Genomic DNA, 25,623 nt, shown 5'->3' on the forward strand with positions numbered 1-25,623 from the left:
AAACTATAAAAAATCCTTAGAATCACCAGACATTACTTTGTAATAATCTTTACAGCACAAAACAAGGGAACCTTGAAGAAATGGATAAATTCCTGGATTCAAATAACTTCCTAAGTCTAAGCCAAGAAGATTTGGAAAACCTGAACAGACATATTGCCATCAAGGAAATTGAAAGGGTAATCAATTTCGGGGTAAAAGTCTCCCTGAAAACAAAAGCCCTGGCCCATATGGATTCACTAATGAATCCTTTCAAACCTTTAAATAGGACCTATTGCCAATATTTTTCAAGCTTTCTCAGGAAATTGAAAAAAAAAGAAAAAAATATCACTGAACAGTTCCTATGATGCAAATATCTTCCTGATACCCAAAACAGAGACACCACAAAAAAAAGAAAAGAAAACGAAAGAAAGAAAATTACAGACTGATATTCCTGATGAAAACTGATGCAATTATCCTCAACAAAATGCTAGCAAATAGAGTCCAACCACTCATCAAAAAGATCATGCACTACGATCAAGTTGGATTCATCCTGGAGATGCAAGGATGGTTTAACATTTGCAAGTTAATCCACAAAATACACTATGTCAATAAAAGAAAGACTAAAACCCATATTATCATATCTATTGATGAAGAAAAAACATTTGACAAGGTCCAGCACCTGTTCATAATAAAAACTTTCAACAAAATGGGAGCTGTAGAGACATTTCTCATTATAGTCAAAGCAATCCACCACAAGCTCACAGCAAGCATTTTCCACAATGGGGAAAAACTAAAGGCCTTTCCCCTAAGATCAGGGAAAAGACACAGTTACGCACTCTCATCACTTCTATTCAATATAGTACTATATACTTGCCTTAACATTAGGAAAGAAAAAGACATCAAAGGCATCCAGATAGGAAAGAAAGAAATCAAGTTCTCGCTATTTGCAGATGACATGATATTATACTTAGAGAATCCCAAAGACTCCATGACAAAGGTCCTAGAAACAATAGCTTTGTATATAGAGTGGCTGGTTAAAAATATCAATCCTCCACTAATAAAAAAAGAAAAAATAAAAAAATAAAAAAAATTAAAAAAAAGAAGTTAGATTGAACAGAAAATTAAATTTTGTGCTATCTTCAATTTTTGACCACTGATGCTTACTATCCATTTAGAATACAGAAACTTTTGATTTTCAAATAAATTTATGCAAATTAAAGAACTAAAAAAATATCAATCCTCAGAAGCTCATGGCTTTTATATATACAAATAATGAGTAAAACAATGCGATTTACAATCATGTTTCAGAAAATCAATTACCTCAGAATCACTTTAACTATAGAGGTAAAGGACTTATAAAAAGAAAACAACAAAACACTACTTCAGAAAATAAAAGAGGATAGGAAAAAATTGAAACATATCCCCTGCTCAAGGATTGGGAGGATTAAGTTTGTTAAAATGGTAATATTCCCCAAAACATTACATAGATTCAATGCAGCCCCTATAAGGGAGTGTATTTTCAAAGAAATAGATCAAATACTCCTGAAATTCACATGAAACAACAAACACCCACAAATAGCTAAAGCAATCCTTTGGGAAAAGGAAATGGGAGACATCACCTTCCCCAACCTCAAACTGTAGTACAAAGCAGTAGAAATTAAAATAACCTGGTACTGGAGTAAAGTCAGAGTCACATATCAGTAGAGGAGTCGAATATACTGAAACACTATCTCAAATATACGGTCACCTAATCTTTGATAAAAGAGCCAGAAATATGAAGTGAAACAAGAAAAGGCTCTTCAACAAGTTGTCCTGGGAAAACTGGGCAGCTACATATAATAAAATGAACTCAGACCTCTTTCTAAAGCTAGGCACAAGATTCAGATCAAAATGAATTAAGGACCTCAAAATAAGACCTGAATTTTTAAGGTTCATGGAGGAAAACATGGGTAGAACCCTCCATGACATTGAAGCTAAAGCATGTTCAAAGATGAAACACCAGCGAACAAGCAAGTGGAAACAAAGATAAAGAAATGAGACTCCATTAAACTCAGAAGCTTCTACACCTCAAAGGAAACAATGTCGAAGATACAAAGACAGCACACAGAATGGGCAAAACATTTACCTAATACCCATCTAAACAAGGGGTTAATATCCAAGATACATAAGGCACTGGTAGAACTGTACAAGAAAAAAAAGTCCGACCCCATTAAAAAATAGGAAGAAGAAATGAATAGAAACTTCCTCAAAGAAGAAATACAAATTTCCAGAAGATATATGAGAAAATGCTCTATCATTGCTAATCATCAGGGAGATGCAAATCAAAACAATGAGATTTCATTTTACACCACAGATACTGGCACATGAAAAAGAACAAGAGCATCCAGTGTTGGTGTGAATGTGAGGGAAAAGGTACTCTCCTTCACTGTTTGTGGGAATGCTGATTTGTTCAACCCTTCTGGAAAACAATTTGGGCATTCCTCAAAAAGTTAGAAATTGAGCTTTCATACAACCCTTCAATACCCCAGGGGCCCAAAAACACACTACAGAAATGTCACTTGCACTTCTATGTTTATTACAGCACCATTCATAATATCCAGAATCTGGAAACAACCTATGTGCCCAAGAGCAGATGACTGATTAAAGAAACTGGTACATTTACACAATGTAGCACTATGCGGTTAGGAAAAATAAAGTTATGACATTTGCTTAAAAATGAATTCAAATAGAGAGTATCATGCAGAGTGAAATAAGTCTGAAGGAGAAGAACAGACATAGAATGATTGCAATCTTTTGTAGAATACAAAAAATATATATAATATGAGATTAATACCCAAGGATAGTAGAGACAAGGGCAAGGAGGATTGGTCCAGGGTTGAAACAGTGTCTTAAGTACTGGGAGAGAAAGCAACTTGGATAGAGAAGGGGCCATTTTGACAAAGACAGATGGAAATGATCACTCTGGATGAAAAGTGTGTGCTGTAAGTAGGTAAAGGAACAAACATGCTAATGTCTCAGTATGTGTATTACAAACCATAATGCCCAAAACGAAAGAGAGAGAAAAAGAAAGAGAGAGGGGGGAAGGAGGGAAAGAGGGAGGAAAACAGGGAGGGAAAGAGGGAGAAAAACAGGGAGGGGAGGGAGGGGAGGGAGGGAGGGAGGGTAGGAGGGAGGGAGGGAGGGAAAGGGCCTATCATAGAACCATAGAGGCAGCTGGGAGAGGGGAGGTGGCAGGAAGGACACTGGTATCATTGGTGGTAGGAAATAGACACTGGAGGAGGGTTGGGTGTTGGATCACTGTATGACTGAAACCCAATCATGAACAGCTTTGTAACTGCACTGAATCTGTGTAATTTTTTGAGTTAATTGCCATTTTAACTGTGTTAATACTCCAATCCATGAACCTGGGATGTTTTCCTATTTCCTTGTGTACCTTTTTATTTCTTTAAGAAGTGTTTTGTAGTTTTCTTTGTACAGGTCTTTCACTTCTTTAAGCTGAGCAAGGAAAGCCCCCTCAACAAGTGGTATTGGGTACACTATTTGGCCACATACAAAATAATGAACAGTATTTTTTCTAACACTGCACACAAAAGTGAAATTTTAAAATGGACTATAGACCTCAATATCAGATGAGAATTAGGTACAAAGACAAAAATTTTGGCAGAACTCTATGACATTGAGGCTAGAGACACCGTTAAGAGTCAAACACCATCGGGCTAGAGAGATGGCACAGTGGGTAGGGCGTTTGCCTTGCACGCGGCCGACCTGAGTTCGATTCCCAGCATCTCATATGGTCCCCTGAACACTGCCAGGATTAACTCCAGAGTGCAGAGCCAGGAGTAACTCCTGTGCATTTCCGTGTGTGACCCAAAAAGCAAAAAAAAAAAAAATCAATATTGACAAAGCGAGCTGAAATAATGATAAACAAATGGGACTCATTTGGGGCTGGAACGATAGCACAACAGGTAGGGCTTGCACGCAGCTGAGCTGGGTTTGATTCCCAGCATCCTATGTGGTCCCGAGCACCACCAGGAGTAATACCTGAGTGCATGAGCCAGGAGTAACCCCTATGCAATGACAGGTGTGACCCAAAAAGCAAAACAAAACAAAACAAAAAATACACCAAAAAAACCCAAATGGGACTCATTAAATTAAGAAGCTTTTGCACCTCAAAACAAATGATGACAAGAATACAAAGACAGCCCAGAGACTGAGAAAAACTTATGGCCCATCACTTATTTGATAAAGGGCTACTCTCCAAATATATATAAAGCACTGGTAGAACTCTATCAGAAAATAAAATTTCTAACCCCATCAAAAGTGGGGAGAAGAAATGAACAGAAATTCCATCATAGAGGAAATACAAGTGGCCAAAAGGCATATGGAAAAATGCCGTATCACTAATAATCAGGAAAATGCAAATCAAAACAAGATACTACCTTACACAGAGAGACTGGGATCACCAAAACTAACAACTGGTATTGACAAGGTTGAAGGTAAAAGAAACCCTCATCCCAGTGTTGGTGGGAATGTTCAGCTGATCCAGTATATTTTGAAGTCAATATGGCCATAGCTCAAAAACCCAGCAATTAAACTTACATACAAGCCAGCATGCCACTTTTCAGAATATACCTGAAGGGCCCAAAATAACAATTCAGAAAAGACATCTTCACTCCTATATTCTCTGCAGCACTAGTCACAATATTCAAAATCTGGAAACAACCCAAGTTCTCAAGAACAGATGTCTGGATAACGAACACAGGTACACTAGTGAAGATGTTGGAACATTGTATGCTTGGAATTTAGTAATGAATACCTTTGTAATTCTGTGATTCTCAATGATTAAAAAATTTTCTAATTATAAGGGTAAAAAAAATCAGGCATGTTGCTTTAAGTAGACTACAATCCTCAACTCTGAGGTTGTGACTCAGATTTAGCCCTAGAGAGGCAGACAGGATAACTGAATGCCCTAAAATTCTTCCCAAACGAATTGGCTTTGACCTGGAGCAGTGTGTTCGGAATGTTAATGTCCAAATTTCAAGGTGTATTTGCAAAATAGTGGTGGCTTTAGTGGTAAAAAGTTAAAATAAAATGTGAGAGAATCAAAGGAGTCAAAGTTAGCAGGAAATGAGACAGCTAATTTGAGAGTCATATCAAACCTCAAAGAATGGTCTCAAAAACCTTTCCTTCAAATGGGGCCCCAGATTTAATTGGATAATACTGTGAAACTTTGTGTTGTGTCAGAATATTCTAAAATATAAAAGCCAGTTGGGATGGCCTATAAATTGGGCAAGATGCCAACAGAGAGAGAATTTACAAAGAAGTCAGGGAAAAGACAAAGAGCTCTTTAGGAGATACCTATCCTCAAATTGTACCTTCCGAAAACAACATGAAAAGAGACATATTGCAAGAGAAAGAGGTTTAAATACATTAGCCCCACCAAGGCACTAATCAGTGTGCCAAACAAGTGATTATAACAATCTTTGATGCCCAGAATTGGTATGTCATCTACAAACATAGTTTCCAGTGACACCAACAATTGCCGTTGTTTCTACTGCAATACTTGCAAAGAAACAGCAAAATACAAGCCATGTTTAGTGATCAGCAAAATGAAAATAAAACATAACAATTAGAAGGATTGCTGAATACAGAGATAAAAGTAAGCTCTGAACACAATGGATATAGCCCCCAACAACGAAAAAGATGATGATGAGACATTGCAAGAATCTTCCAGGTGGTGCTCAGAGGCTACCAGGGTTCACGGGGGCAATATTGGGTATGTGGTACCAGGGATTCTTTTTAAGGTTTCACACATGCTAGAAATGTGCTCTACCACTTGAGATATTTTCCTGGCCCAGAATCTCTTTGAAACTCATTTTCCTGACTTGTAAGACATTGATACAGATAGTTGGTAAGGTCAATCCCAGGTCAAATTTCAGGTCAAATATACTGATTCTCATGTCTTCTATTCCCAGAGGGGAAATAACTGCGTCCTCTACCAACTTATTGGTAAAGTTCAAATGTCATTGATTTTTAAAAGACGAAAGCTCTCCTCTTGCTTTTGCCAAGCCCTAGAAGTTATGCTGAATACAGTTATAAAGTGCAATTACCTGAAAAAACTAGTCTTTGGCTTCTGACTTTGCAGTTACATTTATCAATCATATCTGGAGTAAACACATCTTTGTGACAGTTGGTACAATACAAATAGGCTCTAGACAACGAAAACAAATCAAGAATGACTTCACAATAAGGTGGAATGGTGCAGCCACAGTCTACCTGCCATTACATCGTATCTGCATTAGGGCATTTGATCCCACCCACCACCTAATCGATAAATAGGAAATATTACCTTCTCACTTCCCTTGCAGATTCAGCAATAAAGAATCCTAATGTGTTCTTACGCAGCTTAACTTGTGCAGGTGGATTTAACATCAGGCGACTAGAAACAAAAAAATTACAGTAACTTTCCCTCTGATTTCTCAGATTGTTGGATGAAAGGCAATATTTGGTATTTTGTTCTATCATTACGTATTACATATTACATATGAGTATAAGTTTTAGATTCATAGGATTCAATTTCTTTTCTCTGCCAAACTCCGTAGAAAGTGTGAAGTGTAGGTACTTAATTGTTTGATAGATGTTACTGAGTGTAGCCAAATGACAGCATGACTGCTGGGCTGCATTCATAGTTGTAAGTGAGGTGAGATTTTAAATTGTGTCCTGAATCTCAGGGGGCCAAACCATCCCAGATGCTTGAACATGTGTTAATTGCAGCTGCCAATGCCAAAGAAGTCAAGGCCATACAAGATGTTCCTTTATAGTCATACAGGTGGTTATCCTTAGACCATTTTCCCTTAACATTCAGTCAACAAGTTCAGTTAACGGTAGTTATCAAGTTTCTTTTATTCTCCAAGCAAATCTTGAACTCATATATTTTGACTTCATTTCTTTTGAATTTAGATTGCAAGATATTTTCAGAGCAAGAATTCCTACCTCTATATTATGTGAACTTTTTGATTTTCTATTTTTATCATCACCACTTTAAAATATCATTTGGAAGATATCATGTTGAATGAAATAAGCCAGAAGAAGGACAAACACAGGATGATCTTATTTATCTGTGATATATGGAATAACTGGATGAGGAAATGCAATGAAATAACGGGAACTGATAGTTGTTTAACTCAGCCACTAACCTAGAGTGGAGGGAGGGAGACAAGGAAGGAAATAAATCAAGAGGAGAAGAAAGTAGATCAGAAAGAGAAGTAATGTGGGAATAATCCTTGTTTACACAGGTGATGTGGAGAGTGATATATCTATAGGTCGCAATCATAGACACAATAACAATGAAAATATGATATCTGAATTATAACTGAAATCTTTGAAACGTTCCTGTCAAGGGTGCAAGTGTTGGGAGGTGATATGGGAACTTTGGTGGAAAGAAGGCAGGGATGTTTAGACCGTTGTCGACGTGCTGGATGCTTGAAATCCAACTGTCAGTAGCTTTGTAAATCATGGTTCTTTAATTAAATAAAAAACAAAAGTATCACCTGAGATATCTCAGTTATGATCTTTCTTGCTGTAACACTCCAATCCAATTATTTGAGTTTCTGTCATTTCTCAGAATCTGAGAGTTTGATTCCCTTTAATGCAAACCAACCATACAGTGAGGGTTTGTAATCCTGCAATGCATGGTGCCAAGACTCCTTTTTCTTTTATTTGTTCATTTTTGTCCTTTTGAGTCACTTCCAGTGGTGCTCAACACCAACTCTTGACCGTGTGCTCATGGATCATTCCCAGTGTTGCTCAAGTGGCAATATGAGGTTTTGGAGACCAAACTCATATTAGTGTCATACAAAAGTGCTTTAACCACAGTACTATTTCTCTGGTCTACCTTTCCTCTTTTAAAAAAAAAACAATTTTATTTTATGGAATCACCGTGGGATAGTTACAAGCTTTTTTGAGTTAAAATCGCATAATGATCAAATACCCATCCCTCCACCAGTGCACATGACCATCACCAACATCTCCGGTATACCCCGCCACCTTTCCCACCTCTCCCTGCCTCATGGCAGGCAATATTCCCTATACTCTTTTAAAACTCATCTAATATGTTCATTGAAAAGAGGTCATATTATTTGGGTAAAACTAATTCTGTTGCTGAAGCATGCCAAAGTAACTTGCAAGTGTTAAATCTTACAAAAATAAAAGGGCATACACAACAAAGACTCTTTTATCATATGCACAGCAGAAAGATTTCATGTATTCAGGAATATTTTCATGTATTCTATTATTCTTGGTTTATTTTGCGGGGGGGGGGGGGATATTGGAGAGGATAAAGTGTGCCTCCCGGTTACTGCTCAGGAGGTCCAGGTACCCTAAAGGGAGCTCCAAGCAAACCAGGCCAGAGGTTCAATGCAAGGGCCCAACTGTGGTGCTGAGAATCAAACTGGAGTTAGGTGAATGGTAAGATGTGTCCTAACCACACTATACTAACTTCTCTCCCCAGCCCCTATATATTTTGTGTTTTAAGGAATGGTACTCATATTAATTTAATATATTTAGTTCTACACATGCTGAAATGATAATATCAGTGGTTTCCATGAAATGAGAGGTGAGCTTTGTATGAAGATGTATTCCAAAATGTCATTATTACTTGGACTTTCCCTCATAAAGGAGGGCTAGCTGCTTTGTTAGGGAATGCTTATCAAATCAGTAAGTTCAACGTTATCTGACTGGGGTCAAATTCAGCTTTACCTCTTAGCATACCACAAGTTATTACCTAAGATACATTCTTATTTTTTCTAGGTGTTTTGCAGACTTTATAGTTTATTCAAGTGTATAAATCAGAAGGTGAGAAAAGGTAGATATTCACTCAATTTTTCAATATACTTATGTAAAGTCCAGCCCTTGTGTTTCCCAATTTTTCTTCTACCAATAGCGTTTGTGGTGGATTCAACACAATCTCCTAATCAAAAGAACAGACTCCAGAGCAGGCTGAGTTCAGATATGGGTTCTGCCACTCAAGAGTAGTATACAACCTGGGAACAATTGTTTAAATTTTCAGAGGCTCAATTTTCTTCCTTTGTGAAATAGGACTAGCAATTATATCCACATATAAGCATAGTTGTAAGAATTTAAGAGTTAGTGTAAGTAAAGAACTTACAGCAAGTTGCTCATAAATTATACCGTAAGATATTACTATCATCAGTGTCTGCAAAATTGGATAAATGCTTTAATATTTCTGACTTTTGGTGAAGAAACAAGATCCTCTTTCACAATATGTGTGTATGTGTGTGTGTGTGTGTGTGAGTGCATGCGTGCATGCTCACTTTCATGTGTATGCAGGTGCTAGGTAATAAGCAATACCTTATTGAACACATGTGGAAATTGGCTGCTTTAGCAAAAAAAAAAAACATTTCTGGTCTATAATACCACAATAATTCTCCTATTAGAATTTACAAAAATCTAAGATGTTCAAGTTATAATGGATTTTGAGAGCATTTGATTTAGTTATTTCAAAAATGCTAATGAGTTAACTGGCTATGTCAATATGCCTTAGAAAATTTCTCAAGTCTCACTTGAAGATTTTGATTTTAGAAAGCCAAATGTGAGACTTTTTTAGTCCATGTGTCCTTTAAAGTTTGTAAATATTTCTGAAATATGGACTAGATTATTGAAGGCCAAAGATATTAAATCTTGATGATGTTTTAGGCCAGTATGAACTGCAAATTGCCCTAGACTCCCCCTTATTGATAATCACAAAACGTTTCTAACAGAATATAAATTTGTGTAGAGATTTGGATTCTGAGATATTTCAGAATTGTTAAATAAAATGCCACAAGTTGGATGATAGTATTCATTGTGTTCTCCATAATGATGTGCTTTATAAAAGACTCCATTGATTTTTCTTTTGCCTTGACATCTTCCATATCCTTTCTACTTACTTTCCTTTTTCTCACAAAAATGCATTATTTACAGTACATATGATACAATTATTATTGAATTTGAACCTTTATGTATAGTTCTAAGATTCCTTGAAATTTAAATTTTAGAGTTGGAAGGGGGGGTCTTAGGATTTAGTTAAATTGACCCTCATTTTATAATGAATATGTCTTCACAGAAAATCATAATGAGGATTAGAATCTAGTCTGTTGACTTAAATTTAATTATATTTTAACCAAAATCATACATCTGTCAGCACAATTGAACAAACATTATTATTTGCTCCCTATTTTATTTAAGATAATCTTTAATGTTATCGTTGATTTTTTTTTTTTGGTTTGGGGGACACTCCCATCTATCTTCAAGTATTATTGGATCTGCACTCAGAAATCACTCCTAACATGTTCAATATTATATAGGATGCTGGGGACTGAACCTATGTCAGCCAGGTACAAGACAAGTGTCTTATTCACTATACTATCACTGCGGTCCCTCTTTTGTATTATTCTTAAGAGTTTTTTTTTCCCTATATTTCAGTTCTTCTTTGTCTTGGATTTTTAAAAAGTTTATCAATACCTTTATCATTCTTTTCAACTTATCCAACATGAGTTCACACACACACACACACACACACACACACACACACACACACACACATCCTACCAGTAGATGTTCTTGCCAAGAATTTGGTCAAATTTTCATTTAACAAATTTGTTTTTAAACTAGTTTTCTTGAAACTTCTTACCACAAATATTCATGATAAAAATTTTTCAGGTAAAGTAATATATTTTAAGGAAAAAAAAGGTGAGAATATGCTTTTTTTCCCCTCTAATGCTCCTGAAAGAAAATTAGAACAGAGACATAAACACAAAGGAATAATGCCTGATCAACAACCAGAGTAACCAGGCAGATATTACCATTAGGAGTCTAACCTAAATAATTAGAGACAGGGACAGGACTAAACGCAGAGTACCAGCAAATAGAAAATTGTTTGTCTATTACTATATTTTTGAAAAATTGTTATTATAAAAATTTTCTCCTCCCTCTCACTTTTAAAAAGTCTGTATTATAAAGATTTTCTCCCCCACTCCACTAAAACAAAAAAAAGTCTTATTGATACCTGGGTCCATAAAAGAGGGATTTGTGTTCGATGGCTATCAGAACTATGTGCATCTTTACAAAGCAGATCCTGAAAGGAAACCAAGTCATTGTGAGATTAGAGAGATCAGGGCGTGAAATCAGTCGCGTGTCTAATGTTCTAGTTGGAAATCACCAGCACTTCAGCAGATGTAGAGTCCCCCAATGGGGTGGGCTTTTTACCAGCCAATGAGTTCATCCTGATGTGATTCATATTGTGTGTATTAAAGAGAGAAGGAGCTGTCCCACATACATGGCAAGCTCCTACATGGCGGAAGAAAAATGACACACTCTTATATCTTAAGAGTTTATCATGAATTGATAAACCTAAAGTGACCCCATTATGAACATTAGAACATCATAGCATGAAGTATTTGGAAAATATTTCTCTTCTTTTCTGAAGTTTCTTACCGGCAAACTTCAGGAAAACTCATTCCGGCAAAATCATCAGACAGACGTTGCGTCAAGATCGTGTTATGCATGCCGTTAAAGAAGTAATTTTGCCAGTGATGTTTCAGAGTTACCTGGAAGGCAAACATGCCACATGAAGCATATTGGTGTTAAAAATAGGATGTTATTGGGGGCTGGAGCAATAGCACAGCGGGTAGGGTGTTTGCCTTGCATGCAGCCAACCCAGGTTTGATTCCCACCCAGGTTAGATTCCCAGAATCCCATATGGTCCCCCAAGTACTACCAGGAGTGATTCCTGAGTGCAGAGCCAGGAGTAACCCCTGAGCATCGCAGAGTGTGACCCACAAAGCAAAAAAAAATAGGATGTTATTCAAAAGGTTTAATCTGCTAATCTGTAAACCCAGATCTGTTGCGCTTTGGTTATAGAAGGAGATTTCTCCTGGATTTTGACTAGAGAAATGTCAAAGAAAGTATTGACCTTCAAGGATACACATCAGCTGTTTTTATCCAAGAATTTTGAATGAAGTGGCATTTAATTTCTTTCCATGTGACACTCAGACACCTCACTGGAAATTATAATATTCTTAATGTCAAAAACGTACATTGATTTTTGAGTTAATAATATAGAAGTGTTACGCGAAATGTAAGTTTTTCCTCTGTATATATAGCTGTCTAATATTGGTCTGATGAATGTAGAAACTTTCTACTAACAAGAAATAAGCCACAAAGGAAAAACAGTAATTATACTTCAGTCCTGATCTTAGTAGTATGCTAAGAGAGTCATTGTAACCAATGGAATGAGTGTAAAATTTAAAGATAACAGTAAGTGGGGGTATGGTGTCACCAGCAGGTCAGTCTGTACCTGTGAGGTGAATGCATCAGCAGCCTGATGGCAATGTCAGACTTTCAGATACCCCAAAATTGTTGCTGTGCCTTTGGCCAGACCCCAAAAACTTGGGGCAAAGTTTACCAAGAAAGTGAATGGCCCAAAAGTTAGATATGTGGGAGACACACCCACAAACCACCTCCGGCTCAGCTATATAATTGGAGGCATGACCTCTCTGGTTCCTGATCAAACTGCTTAATGGTCATGATCCCAGAGTCTCAGAAACTAATCTCGGAACCCAAAGGCTTTTGGCAGAAATGGGTCCTGTTCCTGCAGTAGGTTACTGGTGCTGGGCCACTCCAGGTGGGAATAGGTTTTGTGCCTTGGCCTGTTCCTCCTGTCAGCGGAGTGACCGCCATCCTCCAGAGGCCCCTGGACAGTCAGGTTTGGTCTTGCAGTGACGAGACACACGGGGAGCCGACTCTTTCTCCCCATCCCAACAAGACCCCAAGTCGCTGCCTACAAATGGCCTCTCTGGCTCCTGATCAAGCTGATTAATAGCCATGATACCAGAGACTCAGAAAATAAATCTTGAAACCCAGCAGCTTTTGGCAGAAATGCATCTGGACTGCATGCAAGGTGGCCGCTGGCTCAGAGCTTATTGGAAAGCCAGGTATGAGCCGGTGATGATGGGGCAACTGCAGTCTCATGGGAAGGGGGGCGGTACCAGCTCATCCTTCACGCCCTACCGAGGTCAGGAGTTGCCCCCCACAAGCCGCTCTCTGGCAAGGCTATGGCTCCAGAGGCAAAAGGACTTAGTCCAGAGCCCAGCAGCGTGCAGAAGAAAAGTGAATGGACCATGCATTAAACTATGTCTCCCCAGGAGGGAAAGGGTGTTGCTCCCTTCTGCCTTTTTCCTCACTGGAGCAAGGTGGCTGCAACCTCAGAGCTTATAGGAAAGCCAGGTATGAGCCGACGGTGTTGGGGCAACTGTAGTCTCATGGGAAGGGGGGCAGTACCGGCACGTCCTTCATGCCCTACTGAGGTCACGAGTTACCCCCGACGAGTGGCTCTCTGGCACGGCCATAACACCAGACACACAGAAACCAATCTCGTAATTATCTGGCTCTTTGCAGAAATCGAAAACCGTGGCCGCATGACATTATATGATTCTCATAACCAGCTATAGAAAACAAAATATTTCACAATGCCTTTTCAGCAATTCTGATTGTTTGGGGGGAAGTTCTAGACAATAATGTTGCATTTTTTGTCGAAATAATGAATTTAATCAATGTAGAGAAGAGTTAAGTAGAAATCATCTGCCTCACAGGCATTTGAGGGGTGGGAGGGGGGGTATACTGGGGTTCTTGGTGGTGAAAAATGATTACTGGTGAAGGGAAAGGTGTTTGATCATTGTATGACCGAGACTTAAACCTGAAAGCTTAGTAAATTTTCCCATAGTGATTCAATAAATAAATTCATTCTTACTTTGGACAACCTGGCAGGCTACCAAATTTAACCTGCCCACACGGCAGAGTCTGGCAAACTCCCTGTGGCGTACCCAATATGCCAAATACCAGTAACAATGATGGGTCTGATCCTCCTAACCCTGAAAGAGCCTTGAATATGGCACTTTTTAAAAAATCTCAGTGCTAGGATGAAGAAGACTTGACTGGGGCCTGCTCGAGGCAATCGACAAACAAATAAATATAAAAATTTAAAAAAATAAGATAACAGTAAGTTCCTAGAGAAATGTGAGATGAATAGTTAAACCTATCTATCAAAGAGGCCATATAGAGCACTAGAGGATAAGGTCTTTGGGTAACTATCTCTGTTAGTATAATATCTCCATTAGTATTTGTGTTGTAGAGTGTTTTCAACCTCCTCCCTCTACCACAGTGCACATGCATAGGCCCCTTAAAGGTAATAGTCCCTGATTAAATTGTAGAATTTATATAAACCGTGAAACATGGTTGTGGAGTTTAAGGTCAATAAAAAACACTCCTCTTCTTCTGTTTTCAGAAAACCAAAATCAAAACAAGTACACAAATTCCTACCCTGCCTAATGGAGCAGCCAGAAAGGTTTTAATATTAGTACTCAGAAAACATACAAATATGTAAATATTCAACTATTGGAAAAATCATGTTAGAAAATTAACTCTAATTGTATAGATGAGGAAATAGACAAAAGTAAATGCCTAATCAGAGACAAAAGAGATGCCAAACAGGGGAGTCTGAATCACTAAAACTGAGTAGTTTATTACAGGGTCTGAAACTTCAGCAAAGAGCACAGAATTAAAAAATCATAATATGAATATCTAGTTTAGAACTTGAAAGTGAATTTCAGACTTTATTCCCCTACCCTGCCTCTTTTAAGTTCTAGCCACAAATCAGTTTTCTGTTTCCAAAAGTCATTTGTAATGAATATAGGCAGATAAGCATCTTCAGTGAGATACCATCTTTGGATTTAAAAAATAAAAGAGAAAAAATATTATAATAGTTGGTTTTGCATGTCTCCTTTCCTAATTCATGAAATAAAGTTTTTGTATAAAATTCTGGTTCTACTTATTTTCTCTAGCCATGAAGATGCGAATCAATATTATTGCAGCAAACAATACAGTGGTTTTCCATTATGCAGCACAAAGAATTTCTTAGTCATTTCCTGGATACTAAACAGGGACCCTAAGTGACCACAAGGGTAAAGTATTTACCTATATGCTATAGGTATATAATATCAACTATATGCATTTCCTACTGCCTGATGGCAATTTCCTTTTCCTTCTCTTTTTTAGTTTTGGGCAAAGGCACACTAGGAGGTACTAGGGCTTTACTCTAGGAGGTACTAGGGCTTTACTCCTGGCTATGCACTCAGCAATCACTTCTGGAGGTCACAGGGGACCTATATGGTGCCAAGAAGCAAACCCAGGTTAGCTGTGTGCAAGGCAAGTCCACTGTCTCGACTCCTGTTCCCCCAGCCTCTGACGGTTTTATATTATGATCTGTGCATTCACAGATCATAATATATGATTCACAGAAGTAATTTGGAAAGAAAACTGTGTACTTCAGTCAGCACTGTACTTGCCAGATATTATTTTTTGGGTGGGAGTGGGAGGTGTGAGACTTCTGTCACTTTTCTTTTAAAAGACCAGGGTGTGGCGCTGGGAAATATAACATTGGTGCTAAGCTTTGTACCAGGCTGATGTGGGTTTGATCTCCAATATCACGTATGGCCTCCAAGACCCACCAAGTAGGACCAATAAGTAGAGAGCCACGCTAAGCCCTGACCACATTCATATGTGGCCCCCAAAATGAAACAGACAAATCCGGGGTGGTCTTGTCTTACTAAAGTTAGATTACTAAGCTGTGAGGCACTGGGAGCAGGATAAAGGCAATGAAGAGGTGAGCCAGAGGCAATACAAAGGCAGTGAAGAGGGTTTTTGGCACTTCAGTGGTCCTGCAATAGTATAACTTTGTACTTCAATACCATAAACATTCACTATTGTGATCATGCTATATCAACCTTGCATTTAAAAGAAAACCATTAAAGGTAACACCAGAGAAAGAGGAAAATATATTAAAAAGTTGAATTTATTCAACAAAACCGAAGTATAAGAAAAGGTCAATGGAGGCAAATTAAATGGAGACAAAGGTCTCTCTCTGGGGGAAACTTTAGCCCAACTGAGGGTTAAAACATATTTCTCAAGCTTTTGATGGGAATGGCATTCAGAAAGCCGTACTTTGTTGCAGTAGTATTTCTTCACAAAAGCCCCTTTCAGTCACTTATTTTTGTCTAAGGTAAAGTTACCAAAGAACCTAATGCAGGAGAATGTGAGTAGATTTTCAGCTTCCAGAGGCACCAAGCACAGTGATGAGGTTGTAGTATAGGACAGATGATTCTAGCTACTTCTATTAATTCTACCGTAATTTCTATTAACTCTACTTCTATTAACTCTAGAGTTAAATTAACTTTACTGATATATTACTTGGGATATAGTCTGATTTACTGAATAGAAATTCACATATGTGAAATCACACATTGAAATAGTATGTACTCAATATAGGGGCCATCAATATCATTATTGCACATCATATTCCTTAAAGTAACAGGAAATCAGGTTTTACTAATAGTAGGATGGTAGTATTTTAGTTTGATAACTATAATAATTTAATGTGTCAATTATTTTTTGTTTCATTATCTATATGTCTATATGAATTTTTCACTAATATAACCTTTATATTTCTACTTTCAAAAATGAAAGTAATTCCATATTTATTAATATATATGCATTCATAATATGAATGGCAGGTGAAAGCAGAATTACAGTCTCAATTTTTTTAGATAAACATTTCTAAGGAGGAATGAGATCATTAACTTTTTGAAGGTAAATAGAATACTTGGTACCTCACTCTAGTCTTCTCAATTCTCTATCATCAAGAGCTTAAAGATCAATTATTGGGGCTTTTCTTACTTTCCTTACTTTTTTATCTCTCCTTCTGATCGTAACGTGTGAAACCATAAGGATAAAAGCAAGGTTCAATATTAGTTTACGTTACCTTTGTACTTTGCTTAATAAATAGGGATGTCAAAAGAGTGCACAATCCTGGCACCAAACAACCTTGGGCGATAAATCCAAGCTTTAGTTCAGCAAAACAGATGATATTGTCACCATTGTTCCAGTTCCAGGTGGGAATCTTTGACAGAAAACTCTGTTTCATGGGTTGCATGGTAAAAAGTAGACAAAATATTAAGAATAAATATACCTCAAGAAAGCTCTTTCTGGATAAACATATTTAATTTTATTTAGTGTATAAGAAAAAAATGGATGCTACAATTGAATCCAGCATTTAAAAATGAAGACTAGTCAACTGACCCCATTTAAATGATAAAATATTTGGATCTGAAAATTTCTATTGGTTTATATCTCTAATTTTATGCCAAATCTACTAGTTCTGTGTTGTTTTGTTTTTGAGTTTTGTGTTTACTAAAATATAACTAGTAGAGCACTACATTAAGTTCAGATGCACATCATGCTTATTCAATAATTGTGTAAAGTGTGATACACCACAGTTAGTCTAGTTAGCATCCATTATACAATCATAGCAATTTTTCTCTCATAATAAGCATTTTTAACATATAAGCACTTAACAATTTAATGGATATATGACAGATTATTAGCTGTACCAGCTGTACAATGTGACCCTAGTTAATCTAATTTTTATAAATGTTCATATTTAATTAAAAATTTTTAATTTAAATAAATTTTAAAATCTAAATACGTTTTAAATTTAAATTTAAATTAAATTAAATTTTCAAATTAAAATAAATTTAAATTTTATCATTTTTAATTTTTTTGATTTTAATTAATTCCCAATTTATTTATTTTTATTTAATTAATTAATTTTATTTTTTTAAATTTTTAGTGAAACACCATGAGGTACAGTTGTAGATTTACAATTTTTTGTGCTTGTGTTTCGATTATACAATGATCAGATACCCATCCCTCCACCAGTGCCCATTTTCCACCACCATGGATAATATCCCTCCCACCCCCATCTCTCCCATCTCACCCTGCCTCTGTGGCAGGGCAATCCCTTGTGTTCTCTCTCTCCTTTTCAGTGTTGTGGTCTACAAAAGAGGCTTTGAGTGACAAACATATTCAGTTCATAGTCTACTTTCAACTGGGAATTTATACATCTTGACCACCTAGCCATGTACCCCATAATCTGAATGCCTCAGATAACCACCAATATTTTCACCATGAATTCCACTTGTATTTTGATTTTGGTTGGATTCCACATATAAGTAAATTCATATTACATTTTTCTTTCTCTGATTTACCACATTTACATAATGCCCTCAGAATGACCAATGCTGTCATAAATAAAAAATTTAATTTAATTATTTTTCAAGGATAACATGTATGTTTGTATATATTTTATATGCATGTGTATGTAAATGTACAGTTATATCTGCATCTCTTCTCTCCCGTTCTCTTTATATGCCTACAAACCTATATAACCTATCTACTGGTGCTCATGTCTAATACAGTGGTTATGTTCTGGCTATAGGAAGTAATGTTGTAATGAATACGGAGGCACAGATAAGTTTTAAAGATTTTTATGTTCTTCAAATAAAATCCCAAAAGTGAAATTCTTGCATTATATGGTAATTGTATTTATTTTTAATTTCAAAGTAACTTCATGCTCTTTTCCATAGTGCCTGCACTAATTTATATTCCACTAACAATGCATGAAAGATTACCTTTTCTCCACATTCTTACTAACAAACATTTTTTGTCTTTTTGCTTAGAGTTCAGAGTCCTGTGATTCTGCAGAGAAGTATAAGCTAGTATCTCATTGTGGTTCTGATTTGCATTTCTCCTATATTTATTGTGATGCAACTTTTAATTTACCTTTCTGTTGGCCATTTATATGTCTTTGAAAAAATGTTTATGCGGGACATCTTCTCAATTTTTAAGTCATATATAACTTATTATGGAACAGACAATGAGGACCAAGATAGGGTTCAAATATGGTGTGAACCATGGGAGCACCTGTAAGAGCGATTAGAGGCCGCCCTAAAAGCCACCATCCCTCTCGGAAGGCCCGGAAAGCTATGAAGAGAATCCCGCCAACACAGCAGAGCCTGGCAAGCTACCTGCGGTATATTTGATATGCCCAAAACAGTGAAAACAATGGGCCTCATTCCCCTAATCCTGAAAGAGTCCCCAATACAGCAGCATTAAGAAGGATGAGTAAGGAGAGGCTGATGAAATCTCAGGGTCAAACTAGTCTGCCAAGACAAAGAATGATTAAAATGACTGTACTTTCAAAGCACGTATGCTGGCATCAGAAGCATCTATTGAGGACCTGATGGAAGTATGGCATCATTGGTATGATGTAGATGAGAAGGCATCGATCACAACACAACATTTTTTACACTGCAGAAGAACTGTTCCTTGGAGCATGTGACAATAGAGGTGTCAGTGTCCATGTCAACAGGAACTTGGCCACGAACATTGATTCATTCGAATGCCTAACAATCCGAATTGGACGATTACGCTTGAATATATGTGGCTCACTGCTCGCAGTTTCTTTCTCCGTCCTCTACACATCAACATCCAATGACTATGAAGAAGAAATTGAAAAGTTCTACAAGGAGCTGAAGAAGTTCTTTAATGAAGACCATACCTTCTACAAGAACATTGCCGGTGATTTTAACGTCAAGATACGACTGAGAAGGTTGCCCAAGGAACTCCACATCGGGACCCATGGCCTAGAATGGAACCAACAGGGTGAGAGACTGTCTGAGTTCATCATGTCGACCAAGATCATCCATGGTAACTCACAGTCCCAGAAGGCCGAATCTAAAAGTTGGACATGGGAGTCTCCCAGTTGACAGTTCCACAACGAAATTGACCACATCATATTCAATCAATGGTTTTGTCTGACCAATGTCGCTGTTATCCCAAAATCCAAACAGGATAGGAACACCATCTCCTTTGTGCAAAATTCTACTTCACAGAGTGGGGAAAGAGGGCTGCAACGTTTAAGAAGTGAACTCCCAGAATGACCACCAACTGGAAGCTCTTTGGCACTATTGCAGCAACTTGAGAAGATGCCGTCATTGACAACATCGAAGAGGAATACGATTGACTGGTTCAGCACCTCCAGCACTGCTCAAGGAATGCTGAGAGTGAGAAAGCCACAAAAAGATGCCTGTTTTTGGAAACTCTTGAGCTCATTCGCCAACGTGGTTTGGTGTGAGCCTCAGGCAATCACAAGCTAATGTCTGAACTCACAAAGCTGTAGAGAGAAGCAATAAAGACCTCAAAGAGAAGAGCAGCAGTGTTGGCCAATGTGGCAGAAGCCGGGAAAAGTATTTGCAGCACCCTCATGTCCTTGGCCAACTATAAGATGACTTCCCTGCGACATCCTGATGGATCTATCACATCTTCCAGAAGGGCAACAGAGAAGATTATCCACGATTTCTACTCTTCTATAGCACAGCGGTAGGGTGTTAGCCTTACAAGCGGCCAACATAGCCGACCTGAGTTCGATTCCTCTGCCCCTCTCGGAGAGCCCGGCAAGCTACCGAGAGTATTCGATATGCCAAACACAGTAACAACAAAGTCTCCAATGGAGACGTTACTGGGCCCGCTCGAGCAAATCGACGATCAACGGGAGGGCCTTTACCTTTACCTTTACCTATAGCCACATCCACCTGCCCACACACCAAATTCCACAGGATAGATATGTCGTTCCCAACATTCTCCCTTCCAAAATTCGATATGCCATTTTGTCAGTAAAGACATATACAGCACCTGGTCCAGATAAGGTCAAACCCGAACACCTGAACAATCTGCCGCCAGTACTCATTAATACACTGGCTTGGCTCTTTAGACGTTACCTGTCTGAATGCAAGGTTTTGTCTGAATGGAAAAATAGCAGGACCATTCTGTTGTACAAGGGAGATACCCACTACATCAGCAACTATCACCCGATCTGCCTGTTGTCCATCATCTATAAGTTGTTCATTCGAGTCATCCTGAATGGAATAGGCAGAACACTAGATGAAGGACAACCATGTGAGCAAGCCAGGTTCTGAAACAGATTCAGCACGATCAGTCTTATACACACAGTGACCAAGCTCATTAAGGTTTTGTGAAAGTTCAAGATGCCACTCTGTCTAACATTCAACAATTTAAAGAAGGCCTTTGATCCTGTTGAGACTGAAGTGGTCATCGAAGCCCTAGCCAAATGGGGCATTCAAACATCAGGATACTCTGAGAGCTGTATTACGAATTCTCACCACTCTACAAGGAAGTGACCATGGACATAAAGAGAAGGGTTCAGCGGGGTGATACCATTTCACTGAAATTCTCCAGTGTCACCCTCAAGAACATCATACGATGACTGGAATGGAAGAAATGGGAGTGACGATAGATGTTCAGCAACAACACTACCTCCTCTTCACTGATGACATCGTTTTAATAACACCAAACATTAGCCAAGCAGCACAAATGCTGCCAACTTCGACTGTGAGTGTGGAAAGTTCGGACTACGGCTGAATCTCACTGAAACAATGTTCATGAAAAAAGAACTAGTCACTGAAATTCCATTTGCTCTCAAAGGAACAAACATCTCTGAATGCAGCAGTTAAGTGTACCTGGGTCGAGAACTCAACATGGGAAGGACTTGGCCCCAGAATTGCTCAAGAGGAAGAGAGCTCCATGGAACTCCTTCAAGAGCTTCAAAGATTTGTTAAGAGGATGAAGAAACTCCGGCTCCAGGAACATCTTTTTGACTCCACCATTCTTCCTGCACTAACATATGCCTCAATGACCTGGGCCCTATGAAAACAGGATGAGAATGCTATTTGGGTATCCCAAAGAGGCATCAAAAGAGCTATGCTTAACGTATGACGCTTCACTCAAGTGAGAGAAGGAATCTAGAGTTCCTACCTCCATCGACAATCAAGAATCAGGGATGCTGTCTCGTTTGCCTAGGTGTCGAAAATCAGATCGGCCGGTCACGTAATAAGATTTAGAGATGACCACGGGACTAGAGTTGTTACCGACTGAATTCCACGGGACGTCGAAAGGTCGCGTGGCCACCTACCTACACGATGGTCAGACTTCTTTTTCAAACCCTGAACAAACTGTTTGAGGCTCTTCGTCCTCCTGGAGCAAGCAGATGCCATTGGGCTACACTAGCACGTGACAGGGACAAATGGAGACATTACTGGCACCTGATCGAGCAAATTGAAGATCAACGGGATGACAAGTGACATAAGTAATACAAGTGATACAAGCTATTGAGTTATAAAATCTCTTTATGCAATTTAATTTTAACCCCTACCAGATATTTTATTGTAAAATGTTTTTGTTATTCAGTTGGGTACATTTTCATTTTGTTAATGAAAGTTCAAGTTTTTGAATGTGCTGTTCACAGTGTAGAAACTTACAGATTGGTGTAGTAAATATTTTTAATTTTCTTTTCTTTGTCATTGATTTTGTAGGTTATGAATTTTGTTTTGTTCTGAGGGCCACACAGAACTGTGCTCAGGCTTACTCCTGGTTCTACTCAGGGATCACTCCTGGTAGGGCTCTGAATACAATATAGGGTGGCGCGGATTGAACCTGGGTTGGTGCACTGCAAAGCAAGCACCTTCTACACCATTATCTCTCTAGTTTCTGTTGTCATTGATTTTGATAAAAAATTTAAAATATCTATTTCATAGAAAGACCTATACCAAAATGCTTACTGTCTTTGTTTTCTGCCAATGGCTTTGTGATTTAAGGTATTATATTCAAGTTTTTAATACATTTTAAGTTACATTTTGTGTATGGTATAAGAGAATACTCCAGTTTCATTCTTTTACTTGTGGTTACTTAGTTTTTTTCAAAAAAATTTATTAATGACAGTCATTTTGCCACTGTATTCTTGGCTTACCATCATAAATTTACTATCATAAGTGGAACATAAATATGTGGATTTGTTTCAGTAATCTTTATTTGGTTTCATAGATTTTTGTATCTTTTTATGCCAATACCGTTGTTTTAATTGCTATAATTTTATAATAGAAATCAAGAGAAGACTGCTACATTTAACCTCTTTTTTCCTTAAGATTGTTTTTGGCATTTTGGATCTTATAGATCTATAAAAGTTATTAGATTATTTGTTATATTTATGTGAAAATATCATTAGAATTTTGATAGGGATCACACTGAATTTGCAGATTGCTTTTGATAATATTGACAATATCAATATAAACTCTTGCAATCCATAAACATAGATTGTCTTTTCCTCTATGTATTCTCCAATTTCTTGTATACGTGTTTATAATTTTGAACATATCTTTCACCTCTTTGATTAAATTAATCCATAGTTATTTAATATAGCTTCATGCAAATAAAATTGCTTACTTAAGTTCTTTTTCTGTTATTTTTTAATTAATGTATTGAAATGCAATGTGTTTTTATGTATGGATCTTATATCATACAATTTTACTGAAATTGCTAATGAGCTCTTGCAATTTATTTAGCACTGGAGGTTGGGCCAGGGTTGACTGCATGCAAGGCAAAAGCCTAATCCCCCGGACTATCTTTCCATTCTTAAACTTACCTCTAATAACTTTCTTCGTGCATAACGAAAGTTTTGGTATTCTGTATTTCCATTTTCCTTTGTCTCATGGTGTTTTTCACTTTGTACAAGAATTCTGAAGCACAATACAGAGAGCCTAGCCACAACTACTGGTGATATTCAGCCAGAGTGCTGTAGCGTAGGTACTATGGTATAGCCCAGGTGTAGTGATACTACACTAGGGTTACCTACTGGTGCCTGGGAACCATTGAGTTATACCCACCAGTGCTTAGAGAGCCATATGGTGGCATGGTTTAAAGTTGTACCTACTATTTGCTCCAAACATTTGAGTCATATCTCTCTGCACAGTATACTAAATTTTTTTCCTATTATGCATTCTTTGATACATTGAATATTTCTGATTTTTCACATGACTTAATATCCACTTACTTTTAAATATGGCAATTTTCTTCTTGTAATGTTTAATTTCATGTTAGTATTGGTTCAAAAGCTGTGTGATATGATTTTAGTATTATTCCACTTATTATGACTTACTTTATGGCCTAACGTATAAATTTTCCTGAAAGAATTCCACTTGCACTTGACAAGAATGTCCTTTTGATTAAATTGTCTATACATGTTCATTTATCACATCTGGTATAATGTGTTATTTAAGCTTATTGTATCCTGTTATCGGTGCATGTTTGATAGGGAAAGCTCAGGAAAAAGTAGAGAGATGAATAAATATTAGGGAATATCAAGGATATTAATCATTCTGTCTTTGTGAAATATAGGGTTGATTTTTAAAACACTAAAGAAAATTGAGCAAAGGCTAATTTTCTTATTTTAAGAAAATTATTTTCATGTTTTAGTAATACTTGTCAAACTATTGGCTTTATATAATCTTGATAGCAAAGGTATGGGGACTTTCTCTTGAGCAACCAGTGTGGCCAGTTTTTCATTATGGCTAATTAGTATTTTACAAAAATTGCTGGGATATTTTTATGAAGATGTACATTCTAAAAACTGTTCTTGCTCGAAGAGAACACCTCCTTTTTTTTCAAAATTTTATTTTATTTTATTATTCTTTTCAATAGTCTCCTGTCCCTTAGCCTGGCTGTTCTCAGCAGGGACCCTTGAAGGGGAGGTGGGTTGAGTTTCGCTCCCTGCACCGAGCAGAGCCCTGGCAGCCGAAGACCTCCAGAACCAGCCACAGCCATGCCGAGACCACACTTCACACGTCTGGACAAGCTTCATGCATGAAGGAACCAGCAGAGGAACAAGGCATGTGAGTCCTGGAGCTGAGATCTCGAAGCTTGCTGGGATTGGAACTGGGCCTTCTTCACCCAGATACCTCATCTTCCAGTAGTAGGTAGGTGTTACCCCCACCAGCTGCTGCTGGCGCCAGGTGGTTCCCATCAATGGCCAAGACCGGAGACTATAAAACACAGCTCCTGAAAGCGAGTGGCCACATTTGCGGCAACATGACATCTTATCTATTTTCACTTTGGAGAACCCTGCAGGCTACCGAAAGTATCCTGACCGCATGGCAGAGTATAGCAAACTTCCCGTGTTGTACCCAATATGCCAAATACCAGTGACAATAAAAGGTGTCATTCTCCTGGTCCTGAAAGAGCACTGAATATGGCTCTTTTAAAATCTCAGGACTAGGAAGAAGGGGACATTACTGGTGCCTGCTCGAGGCAATCACAAACAACAGGATGATCATGATCATGATTTTTAAAAATTTTTATTAGTGAAACACCATGAGGTACAGTTGTAAACTTACAAATTTTTGTGCTTGGGTTTCAGTTATACAATGATCGAATACCCATCCCTCCACCAATGCCCATTTTCCACCACCACTGATCCCAGTATCCCTACCCCCGCCCCCCCCATCCCACCCTGCCTCTCTGTGGCAGGGCATTCCCCTTTGTTCTCTCTCTCCTTTTGGGTGCTGTGGCTTGCAAAAGAGGCACTGAGTGGCAATCATGTTTGGTCTATAGTCTACTCTCAGCATAGACCTCCCATCTTGGGAGGATCCTCCCAACACCCTTTATTTGGTGTTCCCTTCTCTTTCTGAGCTCCTTTTCCCCTAGAGTGTGCGGCTGGACTTCAAGCCATGAAGTAAATCTCCTGGCTATTCTTGGGTGTTAGTCTCCTATTTTGTTACTTTATGTTCCTATTATGGCCAAATAGACCAAATTGATATGCCAAATCCAGTAACAAATGGATCTCAT

At 37.9% G+C, this 25,623-nt stretch overlaps 1 protein-coding gene across 1 annotated transcript in view; it reads right to left on the reverse strand.

Annotated features, from left to right (window-relative positions):
• Positions 1-25,623, reverse strand: part of KCNU1 (potassium calcium-activated channel subfamily U member 1) — a 198,897-nt gene that overhangs the window by 127,236 nt on the left and 46,038 nt on the right. Inside the window, exons 14-18 of the mRNA XM_056116667.1 lie at positions 16,853-17,005; positions 11,473-11,585; positions 11,045-11,113; positions 6,329-6,442; positions 6,090-6,190 (exon numbers count right to left, since the gene is read on the reverse strand). Coding sequence (XP_055972642.1) covers positions 6,090-6,190; positions 6,329-6,442; positions 11,045-11,113; positions 11,473-11,585; positions 16,853-17,005 — 550 coding nt within the window. The remainder of the gene's footprint in view (positions 1-6,089; positions 6,191-6,328; positions 6,443-11,044; positions 11,114-11,472; positions 11,586-16,852; positions 17,006-25,623) is intronic.

This window comes from Sorex fumeus, unplaced genomic scaffold (genome assembly GCF_029834395.1).
Source record: "Sorex fumeus unplaced genomic scaffold, SorFum_2.1 ptg000033l, whole genome shotgun sequence".
NCBI lineage: Eukaryota > Metazoa > Chordata > Mammalia > Eulipotyphla > Soricidae > Sorex > Sorex fumeus.